The 23,647-nt window shown below is 44.0% G+C and overlaps 1 protein-coding gene across 3 annotated transcripts in view; it reads left to right on the top strand.

Annotated features, from left to right (window-relative positions):
* The window catches only part of NCOA4 (nuclear receptor coactivator 4), a 48,704-nt gene that overhangs the window by 7,963 nt on the left and 17,094 nt on the right, over nt 1-23,647 (top strand). The window contains exons 1-3 of one of the 3 annotated variants that reach the window (XM_073596913.1): nt 17,271-17,425; nt 19,576-19,721; nt 22,634-22,774. In XM_073596913.1, the coding sequence (XP_073453014.1) occupies nt 17,404-17,425; nt 19,576-19,721; nt 22,634-22,774 (309 nt within the window). In that variant the 5' untranslated portion in view covers nt 17,271-17,403. Of the gene's footprint in view, nt 1-17,270; nt 17,453-19,575; nt 19,722-22,633; nt 22,775-23,647 lie in introns of those variants that run through there. The other 2 variants (XM_073596912.1, XM_073596914.1) reach the window with 2 other exon arrangements.

Genomic DNA, 23,647 nt, shown 5'->3' with positions numbered 1-23,647 from the left:
AGGGGCCTTAAGGTATGCCATGTTTGTATTTTTGCAGTGACAGTTTTTAGTAGATTTTTCTAGGTTTTTAATGCTGTCTTTACTTTTTATTGGTGGGCTGCTAGTTTCTTTAAAAAAAAGGGGGGGCGGATCTTTGATTTCTTCAGTATTGACCAGGTAGATCTCCATCTCTCAAAGGTTGCCAACCCCTGATGTAGGGTGTTAGTTCAGTTTCATGTATATATTTTTTTTTTCTGAAAAGATGAACTTACACTTTACAGTTTTAGATTTAGGAGTTGTGCTTTTACTTTAACCACTTCCTGACTGGCTCCCATTCATATAAGGCGGCAGGTTGGCTCTCCTGCGCAAATCGCCTTATATGTACGGCGGCTCCTTTAAGAGCCACGCCCGCTGCGCGTGGTTGGTGGGGGCAATCGCCAGCCACTCGCAATCGTGAACACGAGAGCCAGAACGGGGATTTGTGTGTGTGTGTGTGTGTGTGTACACACAAATCCCTGTTCTGACAGGGGAGGAGAGACAGATCGTATGTTCCTACTAAGTAGAAGCAGCGATCTGGCTCCTCCTCTAGTCAGTCACATCCCTTCACAGCTAGAAACACACCTAGGGAACACACTTAACCCCCTTGATCGCCCCTTAGTGTTAACCCCTTCCCTGCCAGTGACATTTATACAGTAATTGGTGCATTTTTATAGCACTAATAGCTGTATAAATGTTAATGGTCCCAAAAAAGTGTCCGATCTGTCTGCCGCAATGTTGCAGTCTCGCTAAAAATCGCAGATCGCCGCCATTACTAGTAAAAAAAAAAAATAATAATAAAATGCCATAAATATATTCCCTATTATGTAGATGCTACAAACAAACAATATACGCTTATTGCGTTTTTTTTTTTTTTTTTCCAAAAATATGTAGAAGAATACCTATTGGCCTACACTGATGAAGACTTCTTCTTCTTTTTTTTTTTTTTTTTTTAGTAAAAAATATTATTTTATTTTTTTCAAAATTGTTGCTATTTTTTTGTTTATAGCGCAGAAAATAAAAACCACAGTGGTGATCAAATACCACCAAAAGAAAACTATTTGTGGGAAAAAAAGGACGTCAATTTTGTTTGGGTACAACATCGCACGACTGTGCAATTGTCCGTTAAAGCCATTGCTTTTAACTGTGCCGTATCCCAAAAAATGGCCTGGTCATTAAGAGGGTAAATCCTTCTGGGGCTGAAGTGGTTAATGTTGTATACCAGTGCTAGCTAATGTATTATGTTGCAATAGGGCAAATTCTTTTCAATGAAAATAGCATAGCCAGGTTTCAGTCTTGGCAGCTGGAAGCTGCTTTTGTGCACCTGCCAGCAATCTATTGAACTGGTTACTTCTGTGCACTCTGCCTCTTATGGCCTGATATCTCAAGTATGGTTATCGGCTCCGTCTGGTTTTTCTCTGTGGAATACAGAAAACCTCTCCCGATGTTATGGAGATGAGCAAGGCTTATGGAGGTCAATCTACTATAGGATTTCACATGTGATATGAAAGTCACGTGACTCATTTTTTGGAAATATCGCATGTGATAAGAAGAGTCAAGTCATCAAAGTAAAATATTGAATGTCAGGTAAATACTGCCAGTGATTAAAAACAAATCACTAAAAACACACATTTATTACTTACGATCCGGTATAGGCAGTTGGTATTTTAGTAATGCACAAAATAACAATGAAGGGGACTCTGCCCTGGCCAAAGTATACCGTGTAGAAATGTTCTGTCCTGAGCTTGGGAATGAAAATAAATTGTAACATTTCACCAGAGGGAGGTCCTTCCGTGAATGGAAACTTGCTAGAATGTTTTCTAAGTTTCACAATATTTCTGTGTGCATGTGTTTTAAGCCTGGTACACACTGTGTTTTTTCCTGGATTGAACGAAAAAAACTGTCGGCTTCGGTCGAAGCCGATGTACTAATGATCTGACGTTAGTACAGCGATCTCCCCCACTGAGTTGTTGTGTTCTGACAGGGGGAGAACATTCTGATCAGCCATTGGCTGAGAGCACTAATCAGGAGTCGGTCGGCTACTGGTTTTCCATCATGCTCGTTTGGCCAGCTTCTGTTGGACTGGCAGCCGTACACACGGGCCGAATATTGGGTGGTTTTTATTGAACCGGCTGATGCCGCCTGCCATTCAGCCCATGTGTACGGGGCTTTAGGGCCAGTTCACACCAGAACGCGGTGCAGGAATCCCAGGTTCCATGTGTGTTTTATACACCATGATCAGAACGCACTTCAGTTGCAATCTGCAGCGGGTGTCAATAATAAAGACACTCGAAATGCAGGTTGCAGATACAGTGTGTTTACCCTCACCGGAAAGAATGGCACATGAGTGCCATGCAATCTGGTTGCAGTGAGTTTGTACTGCTTTTGGTGCAGTGCAATTTCAGCCTATTCAAAATGAATGGGCTGAAATCACACCACACAGGAACGCACACAATGACCACTCTGTCATAAATTCCTGCAACTGCTTCAGAGTTGCTGTAGGCCTCTTGGTATAACCTCATTGGCGCATGCGCTCTGAAGTTCTGGCTTACAGTGTCAGACCTTCAGAGTCTGTGCTGGAAACAGCGGCTCCCGCTTTTGTAGAAGTGACGTCATCGTGGTTCCAGCCAGTCGCATAGCTGGAGCTCACAAACCCGAAAGACAGACAGGGAATATGTCAGCCCTCCCGGTGGTGACTTTACAGTATTTCATAACGTGCTAGTATGCCATTGCCTTGCAGGGTTTTTTGAACATCAGCGGTCCACAACTGCTTTAATGTACAGCCTTCAATATTTTCTGATTCTCTGGCTTTTTATGAGGTAGTAGCCTTCATATTGTTCTCAGTACAGGTAGTACCTAAAATGTTTGTGTGCGTCATACCCTGTATCAAGGGAAATTATGAAATCTGTTTTACCAGCTGTCCAAATAACCCATAGAAGCCAAAGTAAAGCAGCAGCCGTTTGTAGAATTGGTGTTTTTTGAAAGAATGCTTTCTTCTTCTTTCTTCTTTCTTCTTTCTTCTTTCTTCTTTCTTCTTTCTTCTTTCTTCTTTCTTCTTTCTTCTTTCTTCTTTCTTCTTTCTTCTTTCTTCTTTCTTCTTTCTTCTTCTCCTCCCGAACGTATCCATTGCTTCTGCCTTACTTCTTGGTAAGACTTTAGGTCATGACACAGGAAGGAGTTGACCAGCTAACCTCATTAGCTCATACCTACTCACCCATTCCCAGCTGCATGTTTTTTAAATTAAATGCAATCAATCAGTGATGACCCTTCTCACTAAATAAACAATATACGATCAGATTGCATAGTGTATGGCCATCTTTATACAAGTACATTGGAAGTAGTGGACAGAAACACTTAGCTGTCAAGCCACATTCAAATCTCTGCTCAGCGGGAACTCGCATTCCCACATGCATATATAATTTTTTTTTTTTTTTTTTTTAAGGAGGGGGGGGGGTCGGGCCATTTGGAGCATTTTCACTCATCACACATAGAGCAGCCCATCCGCCTGAATGGGCTGCCCCACACACAACAATTGACCCAAAGAAGCTTCAAGACTTTTTTTTACTTGGTGCGTTTTTTACTGTGATATAATTTTTTTTTTTTTTTTTTTTTTGGTGCAGCACATTTCTGAAATGCAAGGAAACGCCCAGATGTGAATGGAGCCTCATTGTTGTGTTAACGCACCAATTTCACTTTCAGGCCCCATCATTCACACCTAGCATTAGTGATGGGCTCAGGCATGTTCGCGGCCTCACATGCCCGATCCCGCCAGGAAGCCGACACTTCACACCGCTAATCACAGGTAGTGAGACATTTCCTGATCTGTGCAGCTGCGGACCGGGAAATGTCTTACTGCCTGTCGTTAGCGGTGTGCAGTGTCGGCTTCCTGGCGGGATTGAGCACGTGAGGTTGTGAACACGTCCGAGCCCGTCACTAGCTAGCATAGTGGGAGTACACATTTTGTGTCACGTCTTTCCTGTGACACGCATAAGGCAGCCTGTTGATTTCAATTGGCTACACTACATGTGGCTTATAGGACATTTTTGTGTTTTGTGGGTTGCCTGTTTTTACTGTGCATTTTTCAGCATTTGCCCATCATTTTTTTCACATGGTAAAATGTGTTTGCTACTGTGTTTAGTGTGCCGTTAATGATTGGAACAGAAAGCGCAACTAGTAATTTTAGGTGTATAAAGATGGCCATACACTATACAATCTGATTGTACAAACATTCATGAGGACAGTGAAGTAAGTGTCTGTAGAATTAATGGAAAGCTTTGATATTTTTGAAAAAGAATTACATTAATGGTATATTGGTACATAGGGGAGCTGGAATTTAGAAAAAAAAAAGGTGAACAAAGGTGAAATTGGCCTTTAAATTTAATCTTGCATAGCTCTTTCATTTTGCATTTTGACGTGTGCAGGAGATACTGTAACAGCCTATGTGGATAGAGCTGTAGTATTGAAAACAGGGTGTCCTGAGTTCTGTAAAGTTCACCATACACTGTACAATCTCCTTTAGATCTACCTTCAGCCATGTAGTGCAATGGCCTGCCAGATTGGATACAGAGTGATTGGCTAGATAGGTGTTTCCTCCTATTCTATAAATTTGGTAAATCTAAAGGAGATTGTAAAATCAGATTGTATATAGTGTATGGCCACCTTTTTATACACCTAAAATTACTAGTTGTGCTTTCAGTTCCATTAATTGTTAATGGCACACCAAACACACATTTTGCCATGTGAAAAAACGGGTGGCAAATGCTGCAAAACGTTCAGTAAAAAAAAAAAACATGTAACCCACAAAATGCCAAAATGTCCCATGAGCCACATGTAGTGCTGCCAATTGAAATCAACATAAAAAAAACAACTGGAACTCTGCTTTAACAAGCCATAAATGACTTGCTGTAATAATGAAATACGTCTAGGTAACATTTATTTACCCTATGCACAGTTGTGCTCAAAAGTTTGCATCCCCTTGGAGAATTTGGTAATATACCCGTACACTATGTACCATTTTTAAAGAAAACATGAGTGAGCGGGCCAATCACATTTCATTTATTTCTTTTCTTAACTGTAGGTCATTACAGAATGACAGAATCATAAAACAAAACATGGTAACAAATAAACAAATGAAATGACCCCTGTTCAAAAGTCTGCACACCCTTAATTCTTAATACTGTGTATTGCCTCCTTTAGCATCAATGAACGCGCTTCAGTCTTTTGTAATAGTTTATAGTAATAGTCTATAAGGCCTTAAATTCTTGCAGGTGGTATAACTGCCCATTCATCTTGGAAAAATTCCTCCAGGTCATACAAAGTCTTTGGTTGTCTTTCATGAATGATCTCCCTAGAGTGACGCAATGATACAGTATTAAAGTCAGGAGACTGTGATGGCCACTCCAGAACCTTCACCTGTTTTTGCTTAGGGTCCTCCTTGTGCTGGAAAGTCCAAGAGCTTTCGTGCAGAAGTATGCAAATTGTCTGCCAGTATTTTCTGATAAAATGCTGCATTCATCTCGCCATCAATTTTCACAAGATTCCCCTTGCCGTTAGAGCTCACATACCCCCAAAACCAGGGCTTGACAAATCCCAGGTCGCCACAGTGACCAGAAACTGCGTCCCGGCGCCTGGACCCCTGCCAGCCCACACTGCTTTGCACTCTCCCATTCCCCACCCTGTGTCCTTGGTTGTCCCTTGTCTACTCCATGCCTCCTTGTGTACAGAATGCAGACGGAGCCCTCCGGTGCACACTTCCCCGAATTCACTGCACAGCCCTAGGACAACCGGCTCACTGGAGGACACAGCGATCCTTTCCAGAGACCCCATGGAGCCAAGGATGCAGCCTCCCGCATTATTTGCCCTGTCTATACGACTGCCGGGGGGTGTCCAGCTGCAGAGCTGTATGCTGGAATTTGTCAATGCCGCCTTGACGGTGGTAGCTATCAATACGCTCGGCTTCCCCCTGGAGGAGTACAGTGCGCAGAACAGAGTCCCCAAGTCCTGCCACCTGTGTGACAGCGGACCACCCCACTGCTGGCAGGGCACCAGGCAGACATGACGTGGAGGCAGAGCCAGATCATGCTGGCTCCAAGATTCAAAGCAAATTTGTCAAGCCCTGCCCAAAAGATCAGTGAGCTACCACCATGCTTCACAGTGAGGATGGTATTCTTGTCTCTATAGGCCTTGTTGACCCCTCTCCAAACACAGCTCTTATGGTTGTGACTCTAAAGCTCTATTTTGGTCTTGTCACTACAGATTACAGTGTGTCAAGCTGTGAGGCATGTCAAGGTGTTGTCGTGACATTGGTCTAGTAAAGGCTTCTTTCTGCCAACTTGACCATGCAGCTCATTTTTGTTCAAGTATTGTCATTTTGTGCTCCTTAAAACAACCACAACGTCTTTCTCCAGAGCAGCCTGTATTTCTTTTGTTATCCTGAACAATTCTGGCAGTTGTGGCTACAATCTTCCTTGGTCTACCTGACCTTGACTTGGTATCAAGAAATCCCAGAATTTTCCAATTCTTTGTAAGTAAACATTACTGATTGGCATTTTCAATTTCCATCTTTATAAAGTTCACAAATAGGCTGCTGTACACACAATATTCGTGTGTACCAGCCTTAAGAGCATTGTGAAAAGCAAGCTTTTTCAGGTCATGTGCAGAGCTTTCAGCAAACATGCTGAAACATGTTAAACACTGAACTTAATGGGGGTGCTAACTGTCGCTTTAAACAAGCTAGGCTTTAGCACTGCTTGAAGCTTGTTTTAACCCTTCCACTGCAAAGTACTTGGGTGTACCTACATTTTTTTCACTTTTTTTTTTTTTTTTCCACTTAATAACCCCCTCTGTGATAGCAATGTTACTGTGACCGGCTCCCTTTTTAATACACCCCTGATATCTCCCCTGCACTACACTAAAGCTAATTGAGCACGGATTGTATGTGCTAGAGTTCTGTGGAAGTTATTGGGTGGCCATACAGCCACCTCATTGCTTCCACCTGAAACCCAACAGTTGGGTTGTTAGGTTTTTTGACATACGCTGGTGGTAGTAAAAGGGTTAAAGTGATAGTACATCCATTAAAGCATAACTTAAACCTCCAACCCTTTACAGCCAAGTTTCTATTTCATGTGCAGTTACCATGATGCTACATGTGATCAGGTATGACACCATTTATTTGAAAGCTTGACAGTTTGGTTGAGAGCACATGCAACTGTTAGTTATTATTCATGACACGTCCTGACGAAGCTGGGGTTCCCCAGCGAAATGCGCTGTCATGCTCTTGCACGTCTGAAATCGCTCCACGCTCCTGTCTACTTCCACTGAAGCCTCTCTGTACCGGTGTGGAAGCGTTTGAAAACTTTGGCGTGAGACGCCTTGCTCCTAATGCCAGACCTTTTTTCTGCACTCCTGTTGGTTTCCACGAAAGACCGAATGTACTGGTGTGGCAATGAATTGCTCCTCAGGGTGAAGGTGCCAGATTGCCTGTCTTTTTATAGAGCTGGACCCCAGGATCCAGTATTTGTTTAGCCATATTCCTGGCGGGGTGCTTTTTACAGGCCCAGGGCTGAGGATCCCCCGATAAAAAGGGGGCCTCAGTCCCTGAAGGTTTTCTAATGGAGTCCACCGTGAGAGGTGAAGATTGGGTCTGTTACCACAGAACCCTGCAGCTGGGTGAGGTAAGGGAGATTCCTAAGGATTTTTTTTCTAATTCTTGTGGGTTTTCTCCTTTTAAAACGGTAGTAAACCCACTGACTCTTTTTTTTTTTTTTTTTTTTTTTCTACACCTGTAAGGGAAAAGGCATAATGAGCTAGTATGCACTGCATACTAGCTCATTATGAAATACTTACCTTAGAACAAGGCGCCGGTATCTCACCTGGTCCACGCCGAGGGAGCTGACATTGAGTGGCCGGAGCCGCGATGTCATCACTCACGCGCATACGCGCAGGAGACTTCTCTCCGGTGTCCGGACTTTCAGCCGAGAATCCCCGGAGCGCATGCGCCGCTGAAGTCAGCGGCTCATTACGAGGGGAATATCTCCTAAACCGTACAGGTTTAGGATATATTCTTTTTACCTACAGGTAAGCCTTATTCTAGGCTTACCTGTAGGTAAAAGAAATGACTTTACTACCGCTTTAAAGTAAATGTTGCTATGCCTATAGTCACCACCGGGGGCTGTCAACACGTACCTGTTCCATGCATGTCAGTCTCGCCTCTGTCTCAAGGGAAGGGGGGGGTTCTTCTCCTAGGAATGTCCCCTGGATAGCTTTCCTCCAGGCAGAGGGAGCATGGCATTAGATGGTGGTGTGCCACGCAGCTCCTGCCACCATTACGGCGGTTCCCTTGGGCAGCTCTCCTCCCCTCCCCCACCCCAGTTGTCCTCCATGCGGTCCAGTCAGGACTGGAGCCCGCTTGCATGGGAAAACGTTCTATTTTAAAATAGATGAGGGAGGGGGCGCGGTGGGTGGTCAGAGGAAGGGGCGGGGCTTAGCAGCATTGGCGCGATTTAGCATCCACAATGCGGGCTGCATAGCTATAAAATGCGCCTTTTTCAGGTGCATACAGCTAGGAGGGACACAGAGCAGGCGGGTGGCATGTGAGTGGGTGACACAGGCATTCCCAGGCACATTTACTTTAAGCCTGAGGCCGAGCTTAATAGTAGCAGTAGTTGCTGTACTATTGCTCAGCAGTGGGTGCATTTTTTTTGTGGTACCACTGCGTTTGTTCTCAGCACTATGACCAGAGGAGGTGGTTCAAATGCCACAAAGACCAAGGACACAATGGGGTCACCCTCAGGTCCTAAGGACCCTCCCTCTGCAATACCATGCCGATCTAGGGAGGCTGGTCAGAGTGAGTCGTCAGGGGCCGCAATTGCTTCAGACACTTCAGCCTCTGTCTATATAACTGAGCAGGTTTTCTTCTCAGCTATGAGTGGTTTAGAGGAAAGATTAGTGGCTTCTAAGGATGAGCTCCGACTTGTTCGCACGCCCCACGTGCAGAGCCCGCCAGGAAGTCGGCACTGCGCTGCTCAAAGGCAGTGAGACATTTCCCGATCTCTGCAGCCGCGCATTGGGACAATGTCTCGCTGCCTGTGATTAGCGCAGCGCAGTGCCGACTTCCTGGCGGGCTCTGCACGTGGGGCGTGTGCGAACAAGTCGGAGCTCATCCTTAGTGGCTTTAATCATGTCTTCACAGTGAAAGAAAACGCATTAGGTCCCCTTCTACCACCCAGGATCCTCAAACAGAGGAACTGTGGGAGGGGGAAGATGTATCCCCCTCAGGGGACCGTGAACAGGCTGATGATTCCTCTTCCGAGGAATCAAGTGGGGAAGGACCTTCTTCAGCTTCACATGCTGAGAAGTTGCTGTTGCATTCTCTTACTGAAATGGTCCGCGCCACATTTAAGCTACCCTTAACGGAGTCAGTTGAAGAGCCCACTTCCTGTTTGGGTTCACTAAAGCCCCCGCAAGCCTTGCAGGCCTTTCCTGTCCATTCATTACTAGAAAAGCTTATGTATTCTGAGTGGAATCACCCAGATATGCACTTTTTTCCTCCTAAAAAGTTTTCAACACTTTATCCTATGGAGAAAAAATTTACTAAGATGTGGAGTGTACCAGCAATTGACACTGCTATATCCTCTGAATAAAAGTTTGACTTGTCCGGTTGACAATGCGCAAATGCTTAGGGATCCAACTGATAAAGAATTGGAATTCCTGTTAAAAAACATTTTCTCCCTGGCAGGTTCAGTGGCTCAACCTGCAGTAGCAGCAATTGGGGTATGTCAGTCCTTGAGAGACCATTTTAAACAGGTACTCAAGGTGTTCCCTGAACAGCAGGCCCAGGAATTAGCTGAGATTCTATTCTTCAAACCTCTTGCCTTATGCTCGGTTTGGTACATATGCGTAGAATCTTATGGTTAAAAAGTTGGTCAGCTGAAGCGCCGTACAAAAAGCTTCTGGCTGGTTTTCCTTTTTACGGTGAAAAGCTGTTTGGGCAGGATTTGGACAAATATATCCAAAAAAATATCAAGTGGGAAAAGTACCCTTTTGCCAGTTAAGAAATAGAGTAAACGTCCCACATTTAAACTGGCTCTTTCTCCAGTGCCAGGGGCATCAGCTTCCAGGCAGTCGCGACGGCCTCCACCCGTCAGGTTCAAGAGGTAAACCTCAGGGTCGACCCCAGGGACAAAACAAGTTCTGGGGGAGGAAACACGCAAGACAGAACACTAAAGCCTCCTTATGAAGGGGCACCGCTCGCTCGAGTGGGGGAAAGACTTCTGCAGTTCTCAAAGGTCTGGCAAGAAGAATTTCAGGACAGATGGGTGGTCTCCACAGCAGCCCTAGGGTACAAACTAGAGTTCAGAGAATTCCCATCTCCTTGTTTCCTCAGGTCAAATGTTCTCAAAGATCCAAAGAAAAAGAAGTCTCTCTTTCTAGCATTAGACCGACTTTTGTCGCAAAAGGTGATCATAGTGGTTCCTGTGGAAGAACAGGGGTCAGGGTTTTATTCAAATCTTTTCACGGTACCAAAACCAAATGGGGATGTCAGAACTATTCTAGATTTCAAAGATCTAAACCGGTTCCTGAAGATTCGCTCTTTTCGCATGGAATCAATCCGATCAGTAGTCTCCATCCTATAAGGGGGAGAGCTTCTGGCATCAAGCGACATCAATGATGCATACCTGCATGTACCTATTTTCCCCGCTCACCAGAAGTATCTGTTTTGAAGTAGAAGGACTTCATTTTCAATTTGTAGCCTTGCCTTTCGGTCTAGCTACTGCACCTCGGGTGTTTACAAAACTTCTGGCCTTCCCCTGGCCAGATTAAGGACTCAAGGTATAACAATAATAGCATACCTGGACGACCTGCTCTTAATAGACCAGTCAGTAGTCTGCTTGGAAAATAGCATGGTCACCAGAGTCAACTACCAGGAATACCTAGACAACCTAGAGAAATCTTCTTTAAAGCCAGTAAGAAGATTAGAGTACTTGGGTCTGGTCATAGATACAGCCCAGAAGAAGGTGTTTTTACCCCAGGCAAAGATCAGCGCCATAAAGGAGCTGGTCCAAGGGCTCAGGGCAAAGAAGGGTCCTTCCATTCGCCTTTTGTATGAGGTTGTTGGGGAAGATGGTGGCTTCATTCGAAGCAGTTCCCTATGCTCAGTTTCATTCAAGACTGCTGCAAAACAGTATCCTATTGGTCTGGAACAAGAAGATTCAAGCACTAGATTTTCCAATGCGTTTGTGGCCAAAAGTGCGCCAGAGCCTCAGTTGGTGGAGGATATCTGAGAATCTGCAGAAGGGGAAGTCCTCCTTACCGGTTACCTGGAAGGTGGTAACAACAGAAGCCAACCTTTCAGGTTGGGGAGCAGGCCTGGAAGTAGCATCTGTCCAATTGAAATGGTCCAGAACCGAAAGGACCTTGCCCATCAACATTCTAGAAATTCAGGCAGCGCGTCTAGCCCTAAGGGCCTAGACATTCAGGTTGCAGAATTCTCCTGTCAGGATTCAATCCGACAATGTTACAGCAGTCAGCAGTTATATCAATCACCAAGGGGGCACCAGAAGTCAGGCAGCCCAGGGAGAGGTAAACCATATCCTAACCTGGGTAGAAAAACATATGCCGTGCATTTCGGCAATCTTCATTCCAGGGGTAGAGAACGGCAGACTACTTAAGTCGCCAGCAGTTGTTCCCGGGGGAATGGTCCCTTCACCCCGACGTCTTCCTGGCTAGATGCCAAAGATGGGGGACACAACTTTGTGTCAAGAACAAGGGATCCACTCGCATGCGGAACAGATGCGTCGGGGACTCCGTGGGATCAGTTCTCACTGATTTATGCATTCCCTCCTATTTTGCAGCTACCTAGACTTCTTCGCAGGATCAAGCGGGAAAGGAAGTCGGTAGTTCTCGTGGCCCAGAAGATCTTGGTATGCAGAAATAGTAAAGATGATGGTAGGGGCCCCATGGCCCCTACCACCACGTCCAAACCTGCCATCGCAGGGACCAGTGTTCCATCCTACTTTACAAATGCTAAATTTAACAGTTTGGCTATCATGGGAATCGTGAGCTTTCAGGCTCAGTGATACCTACCTTGATTAATGCAAGGAAGCCAGCTTTCAGAGTCATTTATTATAGAGTCTGGAAGGCATATGTTTCTTGGTGTGAATCCAGGGGTTGGCATCCTAGAAAGTATGTCATAGGTAGAATTCTTGCCTTTCTGCAAATGGGTACTATCAAGGGCCAGGTCTCGGCCTTAGCAGTATTGTTTCAGTGTTCGCTTGCATCGCATTCTTTGATCAGAAGCTTTATACAGGGGGTAACGCGGCTTAATCCACCACTTGGGGCACCCCTGAACCCTTAGGACTTGAATTTAGTTCTGTCGGCATTACAGAAACAGCCTTTTGAGCTGATATGACATATTCCTTTGGTCCTTTTGACAAGGAAGCTAGTTTTTCTGGTAGTAATTTCTTCTACAGGAAGGGTACCGGAGTTGGCGGCTCTTTCTTGTAAAAAGCCATATTTAATCGTTCACAAGGATAGAGTAGTATTGCGTCCTCATTCTAGCTTTCTGCCAAAGGTAGTTTCAGGTTTTCACCTAAACCAGGATATTGTTTTACCTTATTTTTTTTCCAGAACCCTGTTCTAAGGAAGAAAAGTCACTACACTCTTTGGCTGTAGTGAGAGCAGTCAAGATCTATTTGCAGGCGACTGCTCAGATTAGAAAAACAGATGTTTTGTTCGTGTTGCCTGAAGGTCCTAGGAAAGGACATGCAGCATCGAAATCCACTATTGCCAAATGGATTCAGCAGGTAATTATTCAAGCTTATGGCTTGAAGGAGGTTCCACCTTTTCAGGTCAAAGCGCACTCCGCCAGGGCTGTTAGTGCTTCGTGGGCAGTGCATCACCAAACCTCCATGGCTCAAATCTGCAAGGCCGCAACCTGGTCTTTAGTCCATACATTCACCAGATTCTGTCAGGTGGATGTAAGAAGGCATGAGGATATCCTCTTTGGGCTCAGTGTGCTGCAGGCAGCAGTATAGGTCCTCAGGTCTGATTGCACCCTACTTTGTGTCCCCTCCCCTCAGGTGGCATTGCTCTGGGACATTCCATACAGTTATTACTGTGACTCTGTGTCCCGTGATGTACGATAAAGAAAATAGGATTTTATAACAGCTTACCTGTAAAATCCTTTTCTTGGAGTACATCACGGGACACAGAGGTCCCACCCCTCTTTCTGGTTACACGTGTATTGCTTTGCTACAAAACTGAGGTACTCCTGGTAAGGGGAGGGATTGTATGGGGAATTCAACTTCCTGTTTAGGGTGTGCCAGTGTCCATATAACCCATACAGTTATTACTTTGGTGCTCTATGTCCCGTGATGTACTCCAAGAAAAGGATTTTTACAGGTAAGCTGTTATAAAAATCCTATTTTTGCCATTTCTACCACTGTCGCTAGCCCTATTTTCTTCTTGTGCAACCATCATGTCTTTAACCAGGAGATTGATATCTCCATAACATTTTTTTTTGCATGTCAATGCTGCAGGCTCACAGGTTGTTGGTACGTTGCCTTTGTCTACATTCACATGTGCTTCACTCACAGCTTATCAACTCATATCTGTGAACTGATACACAACTATGTGATCCACAGTTTGATGAACTACGGTATTTTGATTTATCAGCCGGATGGGCTATTTTTTTTCATAGTCCTCTACTTAATTTTGATGCTCAGGTTCACATGGCGGTGTGAGTGCCGTCTAGACTTATTTTTTGGTATAAACAGCGTTGTATTTTTAGATGTAGATAAGTTTATTAATATTTTTTTGTACATTTCTGTGGTTAATTTGCTTATTTTTTTTACTTTCTTAGTCGCTACATCCCTGAGGCTCATTTACTTTGGCTGGTACCCTCTTTGGTACCATCCTGTTTCTATATATGCTTGGTTTTGCCACAGAGCCCCACTTATATATGTTGAGTGGGTAGAGGAGGAACATATAGTGTTTAAGTACATAATCCCTGTTTTTTTTTTTTTTGGTTTTGATTATTCATGGCATGCCTTGAATGTAACGGTTTTGGGAAACTTAAATCGATGGATTTAGTTCTGCTTTAAAATCTATGGCGTTCCAAAAAAAAAATGTCATTAATGTGCATGAAATTTAAAAAAAAGCATTTGGAGAAATTTTTTTTTTTTTTCTACCCTTTTGTGCCTGCTCCTGACGTCACTTCCCTCTGCGCCTCCGCTCGCTACTGCTCCTGGAAGATGTGTGTGATCATTTCCCAGGAGGCAGCGCCGAGGGCAAGGTTGCCATAACAACAGGGTAGGCACTTCCGACGACGCCCGTTGTTATGGCAACCTGTATACTTTACAGCGGTCCATTACTGCGCATGTGCGAGAATGGGGCAGTACATGCTGGTTGCTCAGCTGCACCATATCCTGGAACTAAATGCTTGTGTGCTTTACATGCCCACAAGCAAAATGATAACGGCCAGCAATTTATATAAGTTTATTTTGGCTATTAAACGTGACATCGGGGGACGAATTCATCCAAAAACGTAAGTATTAAATAGCTATGTCATTAACTAATGAAATTTTTTTTTTTTTTTTAATTAGTAAATGTAGTTGGAACTCCACTTTAACATAAATCTGAATGGTGCATTTAAAGCCTTAAAAAAATTGCTCAAAGCTTGTTGATTACTGAGCTTTTATGCAAGTTGAAGCCCATGTGAACAAGGGCTTGGAGTGGTGCTTGAGGTATCACTTCCAAAACTACAACTTCAAACTCTGAGCAAAAAAAAAACCAGAGGAGTGGTTGTTTTAGACACATGTCTAAATCTACCCTGAAAGTCAGCCATATGTTATTTTACCCTCAATAAGTTATGTTTTTCTTGTTTTAATACATTGGCTTCCTATCACCTGTGCACACCAGCTGGATGTTTGGATAAGGCGACTGTCTGTGTCGCCTTATCCAAACAGACGTGGTTGGGAAGGTGGTTGCAGAGTTCATACACTGTTCAGATGTGATCAGGTGGCAGAATGCATGTTCAGGAATAGATTGACTTCATTTGCTGTGACCAGCATTCTTTGTCCAGATATTTTTTGTATGGACTATATGTATAAAACGCTCATGCTGCCTATATGCACAGTCTGTTTTCTCGCAATGTAAACCAGCTAGGAATATCTGAAAGTTATTGTACGGATCTAGACATAGTGCCACAATGCCTGCAATATCTGTGGTGGGTTGTCTTGATCCATTCAATCTTTCTGGAATTGTTGGAATTGTAAACGTGATAAAATGTCTAGAAAACTTGCCTATATATCATGGCCAGCATGAAGGGAAAAGCTGCATGGACCACCTACAATATGAACCTAGCTTTATACAGTCCATCCTCACAGCAGGAAGCTGATGTTCATACATAAGTACTGTGTGCAAGTAAAGCCTAGTACACACTATTTGTCGTTTTTGTTTTTTTGAATGCCAATCGGCAGACCACCCCTTTCATAGAAGCCGGTGTTCTGCCAAGAACTCTAATCTCAAATCTCCAACCACCTCACTTCCGGTTAGAGATTTCAGTAATAATTGGAGACTTACACGAGTTGAAGTTTTTTGCCAGACCCACGGGAACGTATACAGTCCAGTACTGGATGATTTTGCTGTTTTCACAGAACACCGCCTGCTACTAACCAAAAACATGGCCACCTCCAAGGCGGCAACAACTTTTTTTTTTTTCTCCGTACCCGCTGTTCTGTCAAAACAGCGAAATCATCCAGTACCGGACTGTATATGCTCCCGGGGTTCTGCCAAAAACTCCAACATGTGTAGATCTCCCATTTTTGCTGAAATCTCTAACCAGAAGTGAGGTGGTTGGAGATTTTGATGAGTTGGAGTTCTGGGCAGAACACTGGCCGAGTGGCCAGCTTCTGTCTGACCGGCTGCCATACACACGGGCCGAATATTGGCCAATTTCTATTGAACTGGTCGATGCTGCCCAATATTCAGCCTGTGAAGTATTTTTTTTTTTTTTTTCGTGTGTGTGTGTGTGTGTGTGTGTGTGTGTGTGTGTGTGTTTTTAACCCATCATAGTTACCTAGTTGGATGCAGCTTTGGACCAATGCTGCATCTGTCCCCTGGCGTCTCTGCACTGAGAACCGAGCAATCGAACGCCGCCGATGACTCGGTTCTCACAGATCCCTGGGTGGAGAGCTGCTGACTGTCAATCAGCAGCTCTCCTCTCTGCTCCTCCACGCTGATTGGAGCGCTGAGCTGTGGAGGGGCGGGAAGCGGCTGTCTCAGCAGCGTTCTGAGAGGCCAAGAGAGGCATCAGTCCAGGCACCTGGCAGATCCTGACTTTATTGTGATTCCAGTGACGTCAGCTGAGAGCCGACTTCAGACCACACTCTGCTGAAAACGTGTGTTCTGCATTCATGTTTGTGCACATTTTTAGGCTCGGTTCACACAGGGACGCTAGGTCGCCTGACAAGTCGCCTCCCGTTCTGTGCTATGGAACCGTTCTAAGGGGAGCGACGCAAGTCGCTCCGACTTAGAAAAAGGTTCCTGTACGACTTCGGGGGCGACTTGGGGCGACTTGCATAGACTTCTATACAGAAGTCGTTTTGCAAGTCGCCCGGGCAGTCGTGTGCAGGTCGCCTCTGCGAGGCGACCTGCAAGTCGTGCCGCCTCTGGTGTGAACCGAGGCTTAGTGTGGTTTTTGGAATACTTTTTTTTTCCACTTCAGTTTGTGTTCTTTTATTAAGTTGTGTTTTGAAGTGTTTGCATGGGGTTTATGTGCCTTTTTGGTGCAAAAAAAATTAGCATGCTGTACTACTACTTCCTCTTTTTTTTTTTTTTTTTTTTTTAAAGCTCACATGATAGCAGTGCAGTCGTGTACACCAAGATGATTGGAATCCATTGTGTATGTGTACAAGACTGCCTTAATAAATACTCCTGTCTGCATGTGGTTAGCCCAAAGATTTGATATTCACTTGAAGCCAGTGATTCAGCCAGCCCAGGCAGCTTAGCGTTTTCAGGAGGAAAGGTAGCAGCAGCCGCCCTGCTTTCTTTCCTTTGTCCTCTGAACCCCCCAGTGATGTCACTATACGTACGTAGTATAACTCATCACTGAATGGAATTCTATGGTGTCTTTGGACGTTTATGAAAAGAATGGCCAGGAATACATTCAGCACTGCGTTAGCTGTCCTCTGCAGGGAGGTGGCGCTCTCCCCTTCCCCGGCCGCCTCTCTCTGCGCTCCGCTCTGAGCTGTGTACGTGATCCGCCGCTCCCTGCTAGTGGCGTCCAGCGAGCACTGAGGTCCGCCCACATTCCCGTGACGTCAGCCGGTGATTTTTATACTGGTGCGGCCTCGGTTCTCGTTCTTCCGTCGGTGCCGGTACCGGGACATGCATCTGTCACAGGAGCAAGGTATACATCGTAGCCCGATCATTGCTGGTAATGTATTTGTATGTGATCACAGATTGGTGTATGCGGCACAATGACAGGAGGATTGGTTGTGCAGATCTCTGGTATTCTTCTGTGTGATGTTAGTTCTCCTTCCCGGGGTGAGTGTGAGAGGTCATCCGAAGTGTCAGTCTATTCCCCGGGGTCATCCGAAGTGTCAGTCTATTCCCCGGGGTCATACTGGACACAATAACACAATAGAGGAGATCTGTTGTCTGGACGGTGCCGGTGACATTGAATGACCGGGGGGGGATGGGGGGGGGTGACAGGCCCGAATCTCCTGTGGACACTCTCACAGATCTGACAGCTGTGTGATATTCGGCTCATCCTCCTCTCATTACTAGAAACCTGAAATCGGGATTGACATGGGGGGGTGAAAAGTTCCGCTCAGTGTGAATCTGGGCTCAGGCGTATTTTGGTGTGTTTTTGCGGCACATATTCCACTTGGTTTTTAGTCACATTTTTGATGATTTTTGTAGGAGGAGGTGACTGCAACACACAAAAAACGTACCAAAAGTCTCATGAAAAGCATACAGATCGTGTGCTTTTTTTTTCGCTTAATAGTCACAAGTAGAAATTTGAAGTGGTTACTAAAGTCACGAAAATTCTCGTACGTCCGAAAAAAAAAATCGGAAGTGATATCATGTGTTGTAATGTATTTTTATTGTATTTTTCGGATGACAACTGTACTGACTAAACGACAATCGTACGATCTGGTATCGTACGAGGAAAATTGTCATGCTTGTCCGATGGAATAATATCGGATGAATTGTCATGTTCGGCTCTAGAAAGCTCTGTACTATTGATCCGATCGTCGTATGATTGCGTTGAAAGCGGTATTTTTCGTCCGATTTTCAGATCGGGCCATAAGTTCACACTTGTGCATGTGCTTTTCATGCATTTTTGCAGCTCATTTTCAGTCGCATGTTTGATGCAGCTTCATTAATTTTTTTTTTTTTTTTTTTGTAGGAGGAGACTGGTTGTTAATCACAAAACCTTCCTGCATGGAAAAAAATGTCTCTGCACCTCTTGCAGGAAACTGTATACATTTGTATGACATTATATGACTGCCATCACAACAAGTAGCCTTTCTGTAACTTGGAAAACAGACCCCAAAATTGCCTAAAAACTATTAACATTTGGAGCTGCACTTTTTAGGTAGCTTTGGTTTGTGAAAAATAAAATGTCTAACTTTATGTATAATGCTTGTCTTTGTGGCTACTGTCTTGTGAACTGTCAATAATGGTCATACTTTAATAGCAATGTACCTGGGTTTATATTTAGAGCTAAAGGACAAGTTCAGGTTCACCAAAAAAAACCTGATTGTTCTGGCCTGGGCCATTTACTCAATCCCCCCCAGGTACTTACATTCCCAACAGCAGCGACCTCCTCCAGTGTTCTGCATAGGCACTCCCCATAGGCCTAAATGTGTCCGCAACTGTTGGGGGTTATGTGCAGTGGTGTGGGCAGTGCTTGGCAAGATTTTGGGGTAAAGGCTGTAAAACACCTCCATGTAGATGAGATAGGTGTGGGGGGAGTTTAGGCTTGACTAAGTTTGGGGGGGTAGGGAGGGCAGCCTGGAGGGTTTTGAATAAACTTGCACTTGTCTTTTTAAGTTCATTGACTTCTTCATGAGAGGTGCTATGTAAACAGCCTGGAATGTGTTCCTTGTTTAGGCCCCAGTCTGCACAGCTGGCTACCTCAGACTCCCTATAGATCATGTAGCTATGAACTGTTTGTGACAGTAACCATGTTGTGAACAAATGTCAGTTACTCTTTTACTAGCGCAGGTTCATTTTTTAGAACCAACTTTGATATTTCTTGATGGAGTGTTAACATTTTGCTATATTTCTTGCTGTTGTAGTTCACTTACAGCTTGCTAATTATAGCTTTTTCTGGGTGTTTCCAAAATCTGTTTTTGCATGATATGGTGATGTACAGTGTCCTGAGATGTTTTCTGAGAGATATTCACTGTTACACTTTTATCTCTTAGTTACAGTTTTTAGAAACTGCTGAGTGAGTGACATATCATTTTGCTGACAGTGGAATGTTTCTGAAAAGTCAGAGGAAGTGTGTATTTTATTTTATTTTATTTTCTCTCATTTTTTTTCTAGAAGTGCCAAAAAAAATGGATTTGAACCAAGATCATTCCAGCGGCCAAGATCCGCTTTCTAAATGTCTTCAAGCTAGAAAGGAATTAGAAACTGCAATTCAAGCACTACTTAAAACAGAACAACAAGTAAAGGAAAATGGCAAAGAGGTACTTTGTTCAATTTTAGGCATCTGCCAAGAATAATCCTATTCAGTCATATTTGTGATAAATGGAAAATCAAGCTAATCTGAAAGGGTCTTAACAAAACAAATGTTTTTGTTCTTTTAGTAACTGTATCTACAGTAATCTAATTTGGTAATCCATTTCTAAGGTGTAGTTTTGTTTTTTTCCTGTTTGATGCTAGCATTGTTATTTCTGCTATTACATAATTTTGATCACATGGTTGTATATAAATGAACGCTGTGCTCATTTTATGATAAGAGTTACAATGTCTCACTGTGTGGCAGGTTCTAAAATGCAGTCTTGATTAATTAAAATTAGCTCAGGAACAGGACTCAAGAGGGCAAAAAATTAGAATGAGCAGACATGTGAAATTGACTTTCACAGTGACACTGAATGTGCCTGTACTGTCTGTACGCAGCACATATGATGATACCTCACCGACACATTTCCTCTCGCGTCACAGTGACCGTCTCTCTCCACACCAGGTGGTCCCTTTAGTCCACTCCGGTCCAGACGCCATTAACAGTCCTGCTCCTGGCTTGCCTTGCTTCTATCCCGAAGACCCACACAAGAGGCCCCGACCAGCTCCCTTACACTATGACCTCACACAGCACGCTAAGGCACCGCCTCCGCCAGACCCACGCACCGCCCCAAACGCATTGTAGCAGATGCTCGGATGGTCTCAGCTGGTTCCAGACCGAACTGCACATGGGCAGTTCCAAGCCGAGTGTCACAGACATATTTTTAACTGGCAACCTTTTCCTGTCACTGACATTTACTGGAAGGAGAAAAGTGGCCCTTTTTTACTGGCTACTTGTAAAAATACGGGCGGTTGGCAACACTGCTGCTGAGCCGGTACAATGCAATGACAAGCTGTTGGCGGTCATAGCTCTTTGTGACTGTTCGCACAGCCAGCAATTTACCTGCATGCCTTGTGCGGCTAGCCATGATTACCGCAGGTAATGGCTGGCTGTGCAAACAGTCACAAATAGCTGTGGCCACTCATAGCTTGTCATTGCATTTTATGGGCTCAGAAGGTACACCTCTCTGCAGACATCTTTCAATCCCAGCAGCAGGCTTTTGCAGATTCTCTCAGCATGTGTAAACGCTCCTGCGAATGGAGCCTAACCGCTTGGCTTCTTGTGGTTTACCAGTTCTGTGGTCTCCTATAATGTAAAGTCATCATAACTTTTTAATGCAGAGTTAGTCCACTGTAATGGTTGTAACAAAAGAACAGTCTTTAGCCACAGAGATTCAAACAAGTGATAGCAATGCTTAAATAAAGAAGAATATTCTATTCGATATTCCGCAGCCAGATTATCTCCATTACTGAATGCAGGATTGGTGTCAAGGGTTGACCACAGTGGTTTTTTGCTTGCACATGACCCCCCCCCCCCCCCCCCCCCCCCCCTTATATGCAGGGCAGTGAAGTGGCACCAAGACATCCCTCCTGATGTGCTGATGTCCGCTGATCCCCTTCACACATCCTTCCCAGGTTCTTGTATGTGATCTCTGTGATGTATAAACCCCTAAATTTGATGCAAGAGGTGGATTGGCAGGGATGAATGTGCTGCCCTGCAATATGGGGGTGGAGGAAGAAAAAAGCAATTTAAGACGTTATGGGGGGCTCTAAAGGGGGACATAATAGCCTTGGGTTCCTGGGATTAGGTCCGTTTTCCTCCCACTGACCACCATCAGCAGGTCAGTTAATTTTTCTCCTACTGGCCAAAGACTCCAGTCATTTTTCTCCTATTTGAGGGTTTTATTATGGAATCTAGTTTTATATAACACCTTAATTTACTATATATACATTTTTATTGATTGCTATTGTGAAATCTACATTTTATTATATATAACTGGCACTTTCAGATTCCTACCAACGTTTTTTAGTATATTACTCTCAAACGTTTGCATACCCCTGACCTCCTATAAAAAAACAACAATACACTTCATGGTTACAACTCTTTCAGAAGGAATTTTTTTGTCCAAAAAAGAACGTTCCCCCTCCTATAGTATACCTCTCTGATCTTGTGTAAATGGGCTCAGGTTTCTGGTTTGCACTGCCATATTACTGGGTTCCAACTCGCTGGTACTTGTATATTAATATATTAGTATATTAACTCTCACCAATTCAGTTTAAAATGGAAATAAAAGGCAAAACATTTTATGTATGCATATAAAAAAACATTATAAACACTTTCCCCCCCTTTGTTATCAGTGATCACATACCCTCTGTTCTCGGCTACATAAGGAGCTCAGAGCTGGAAGAAGAGAAATGGAAGCACACTGATCTTCCCAGTGAGTGGCTGTACAGAGGGGGGCAAGTCAGCATAAGCCTTCTCATTAAATTGGCTCTCATCATAGCTAGAGAACTAACTAAGCTGTGCTCTCATGCCCAGTGTGGTCAGTTTTTAATAGGAAAACAGAGGGACTGACTTCACACAAAGGAACCAATACAAAGAAAATGGGATACTATTTCAGACAAGTACATGGTACAACAGGTACATATCAAGAGTAGTGATGGGCTCGGGCGAACCCACTAGGAAGCTGTCGCTGCACACCTCCAATCGTAGGCAGTGAGGCATTTCCTGACCGGCAGCTGCACATACACATGCTGCCTATAATTGGCGATGTGGGGTGCCGGCTTCCTGGCGGGTTCGAACCCATTCTTAATTGGGAGTGTTGGGTTTACATACTCTTTTTTAAGGAAATCTAGTAATTCCGATTTTTCTCCGCTGAGCCAATACATGTATTTCAGGCTTCCAAATGAATGTGCTATTGTGTTTTAGATGCTATAACACTTTCTTTCATTGTGATAATATCTGATAGTAATCTTTGAAATAATTGTATGAAGATTACGATGGCCTTATGTCTATAATTACCATTACCACTTGCAGGTTAAAGCTCAGATTCAGTCTTGTATTAGTCGTCACCTGGAGTGTCTGCGTAGCCGTGAAATCTGGCTCTTGGAGCAGGCTGACTTAGTTCAGCAGCTGAAGGAAGAGGCCTTACAACAGCAAGCTCAGCAGCTGTATTGGGTAAGTGTACCATAGCTTCACCTGGACACTTTTCTTCACAGATGGCTGTGTAATGATGATTTGTGTAATGATAGAATTTGGACATTTTTTTTTTTTTTCACTTGTCGTTCTTTTTAAAATAAACAAGCAGCTGAGAGCTGCGTTTGTAGGAGTGTAGTAATTATGACTTTGGTAATACTTGTAATTTCTCAGCAAGGATTACAGGGATGGCCTGTTGTGTTGGTTTTCAGTGCAGAGTTTCAGTGTGAACCTTGTAGTGCCCTTAAAGTGGTAAAGTCTGCAAAATACTCACCACCTTTCCGGTGATGCAACCATTGGATCTTTTGTCAATCGCTGATATCCCTTTCTTGCTCCTCTGCCCTGTTTTGGCCTCAATTGGCTGCCAAGGATGACGTGACATTGTGCATGTACACCACAGTCACTGATCCTGGCACCATGCAAGAGTATATGTTAAGCTGCACATGTGGAGCACGGTGTACATTCAATCGAACGTGGCAAACAGGCAGGTCAGTTTGTTTTATTGTAGAAGACATGGCATGTTTCTTCTGTGACAAAGCTGCCTGTTCACAATTTTTCTTTTCTTTTTTTTTTTTTTTTTTCTGAATGTTTAGTTCCACTTTAACTCTGCATTGAGAAACGGTAGCTGAGTACCATGTAAAAATCCTCTCCTGACCTGCACCCTTAACAAACAATCCCTGAAATGGGTCTTTAAAACTTAACAATAAATCTAACAATAAAACTGGAACGCCTTGACTCTTACCTAATGTAACCCCTTACAGTCTTACTAAACCCACAACAGTAAAATCAGTCCGTATATTCTGTAAAGCATGCTTGTTATACTCACTGTGGAACCTAAGGGGTTAATACTGTGCA

Source organism: Aquarana catesbeiana, linkage group LG08 (assembly GCF_042186555.1).
Source record: "Aquarana catesbeiana isolate 2022-GZ linkage group LG08, ASM4218655v1, whole genome shotgun sequence".
NCBI classification, from domain to species: Eukaryota; Metazoa; Chordata; class Amphibia; order Anura; family Ranidae; genus Aquarana; species Aquarana catesbeiana.
The sequence above is the reverse complement of the archived record's forward strand: the minus strand, read 5'-3'. Positions and strand labels throughout refer to the sequence as shown.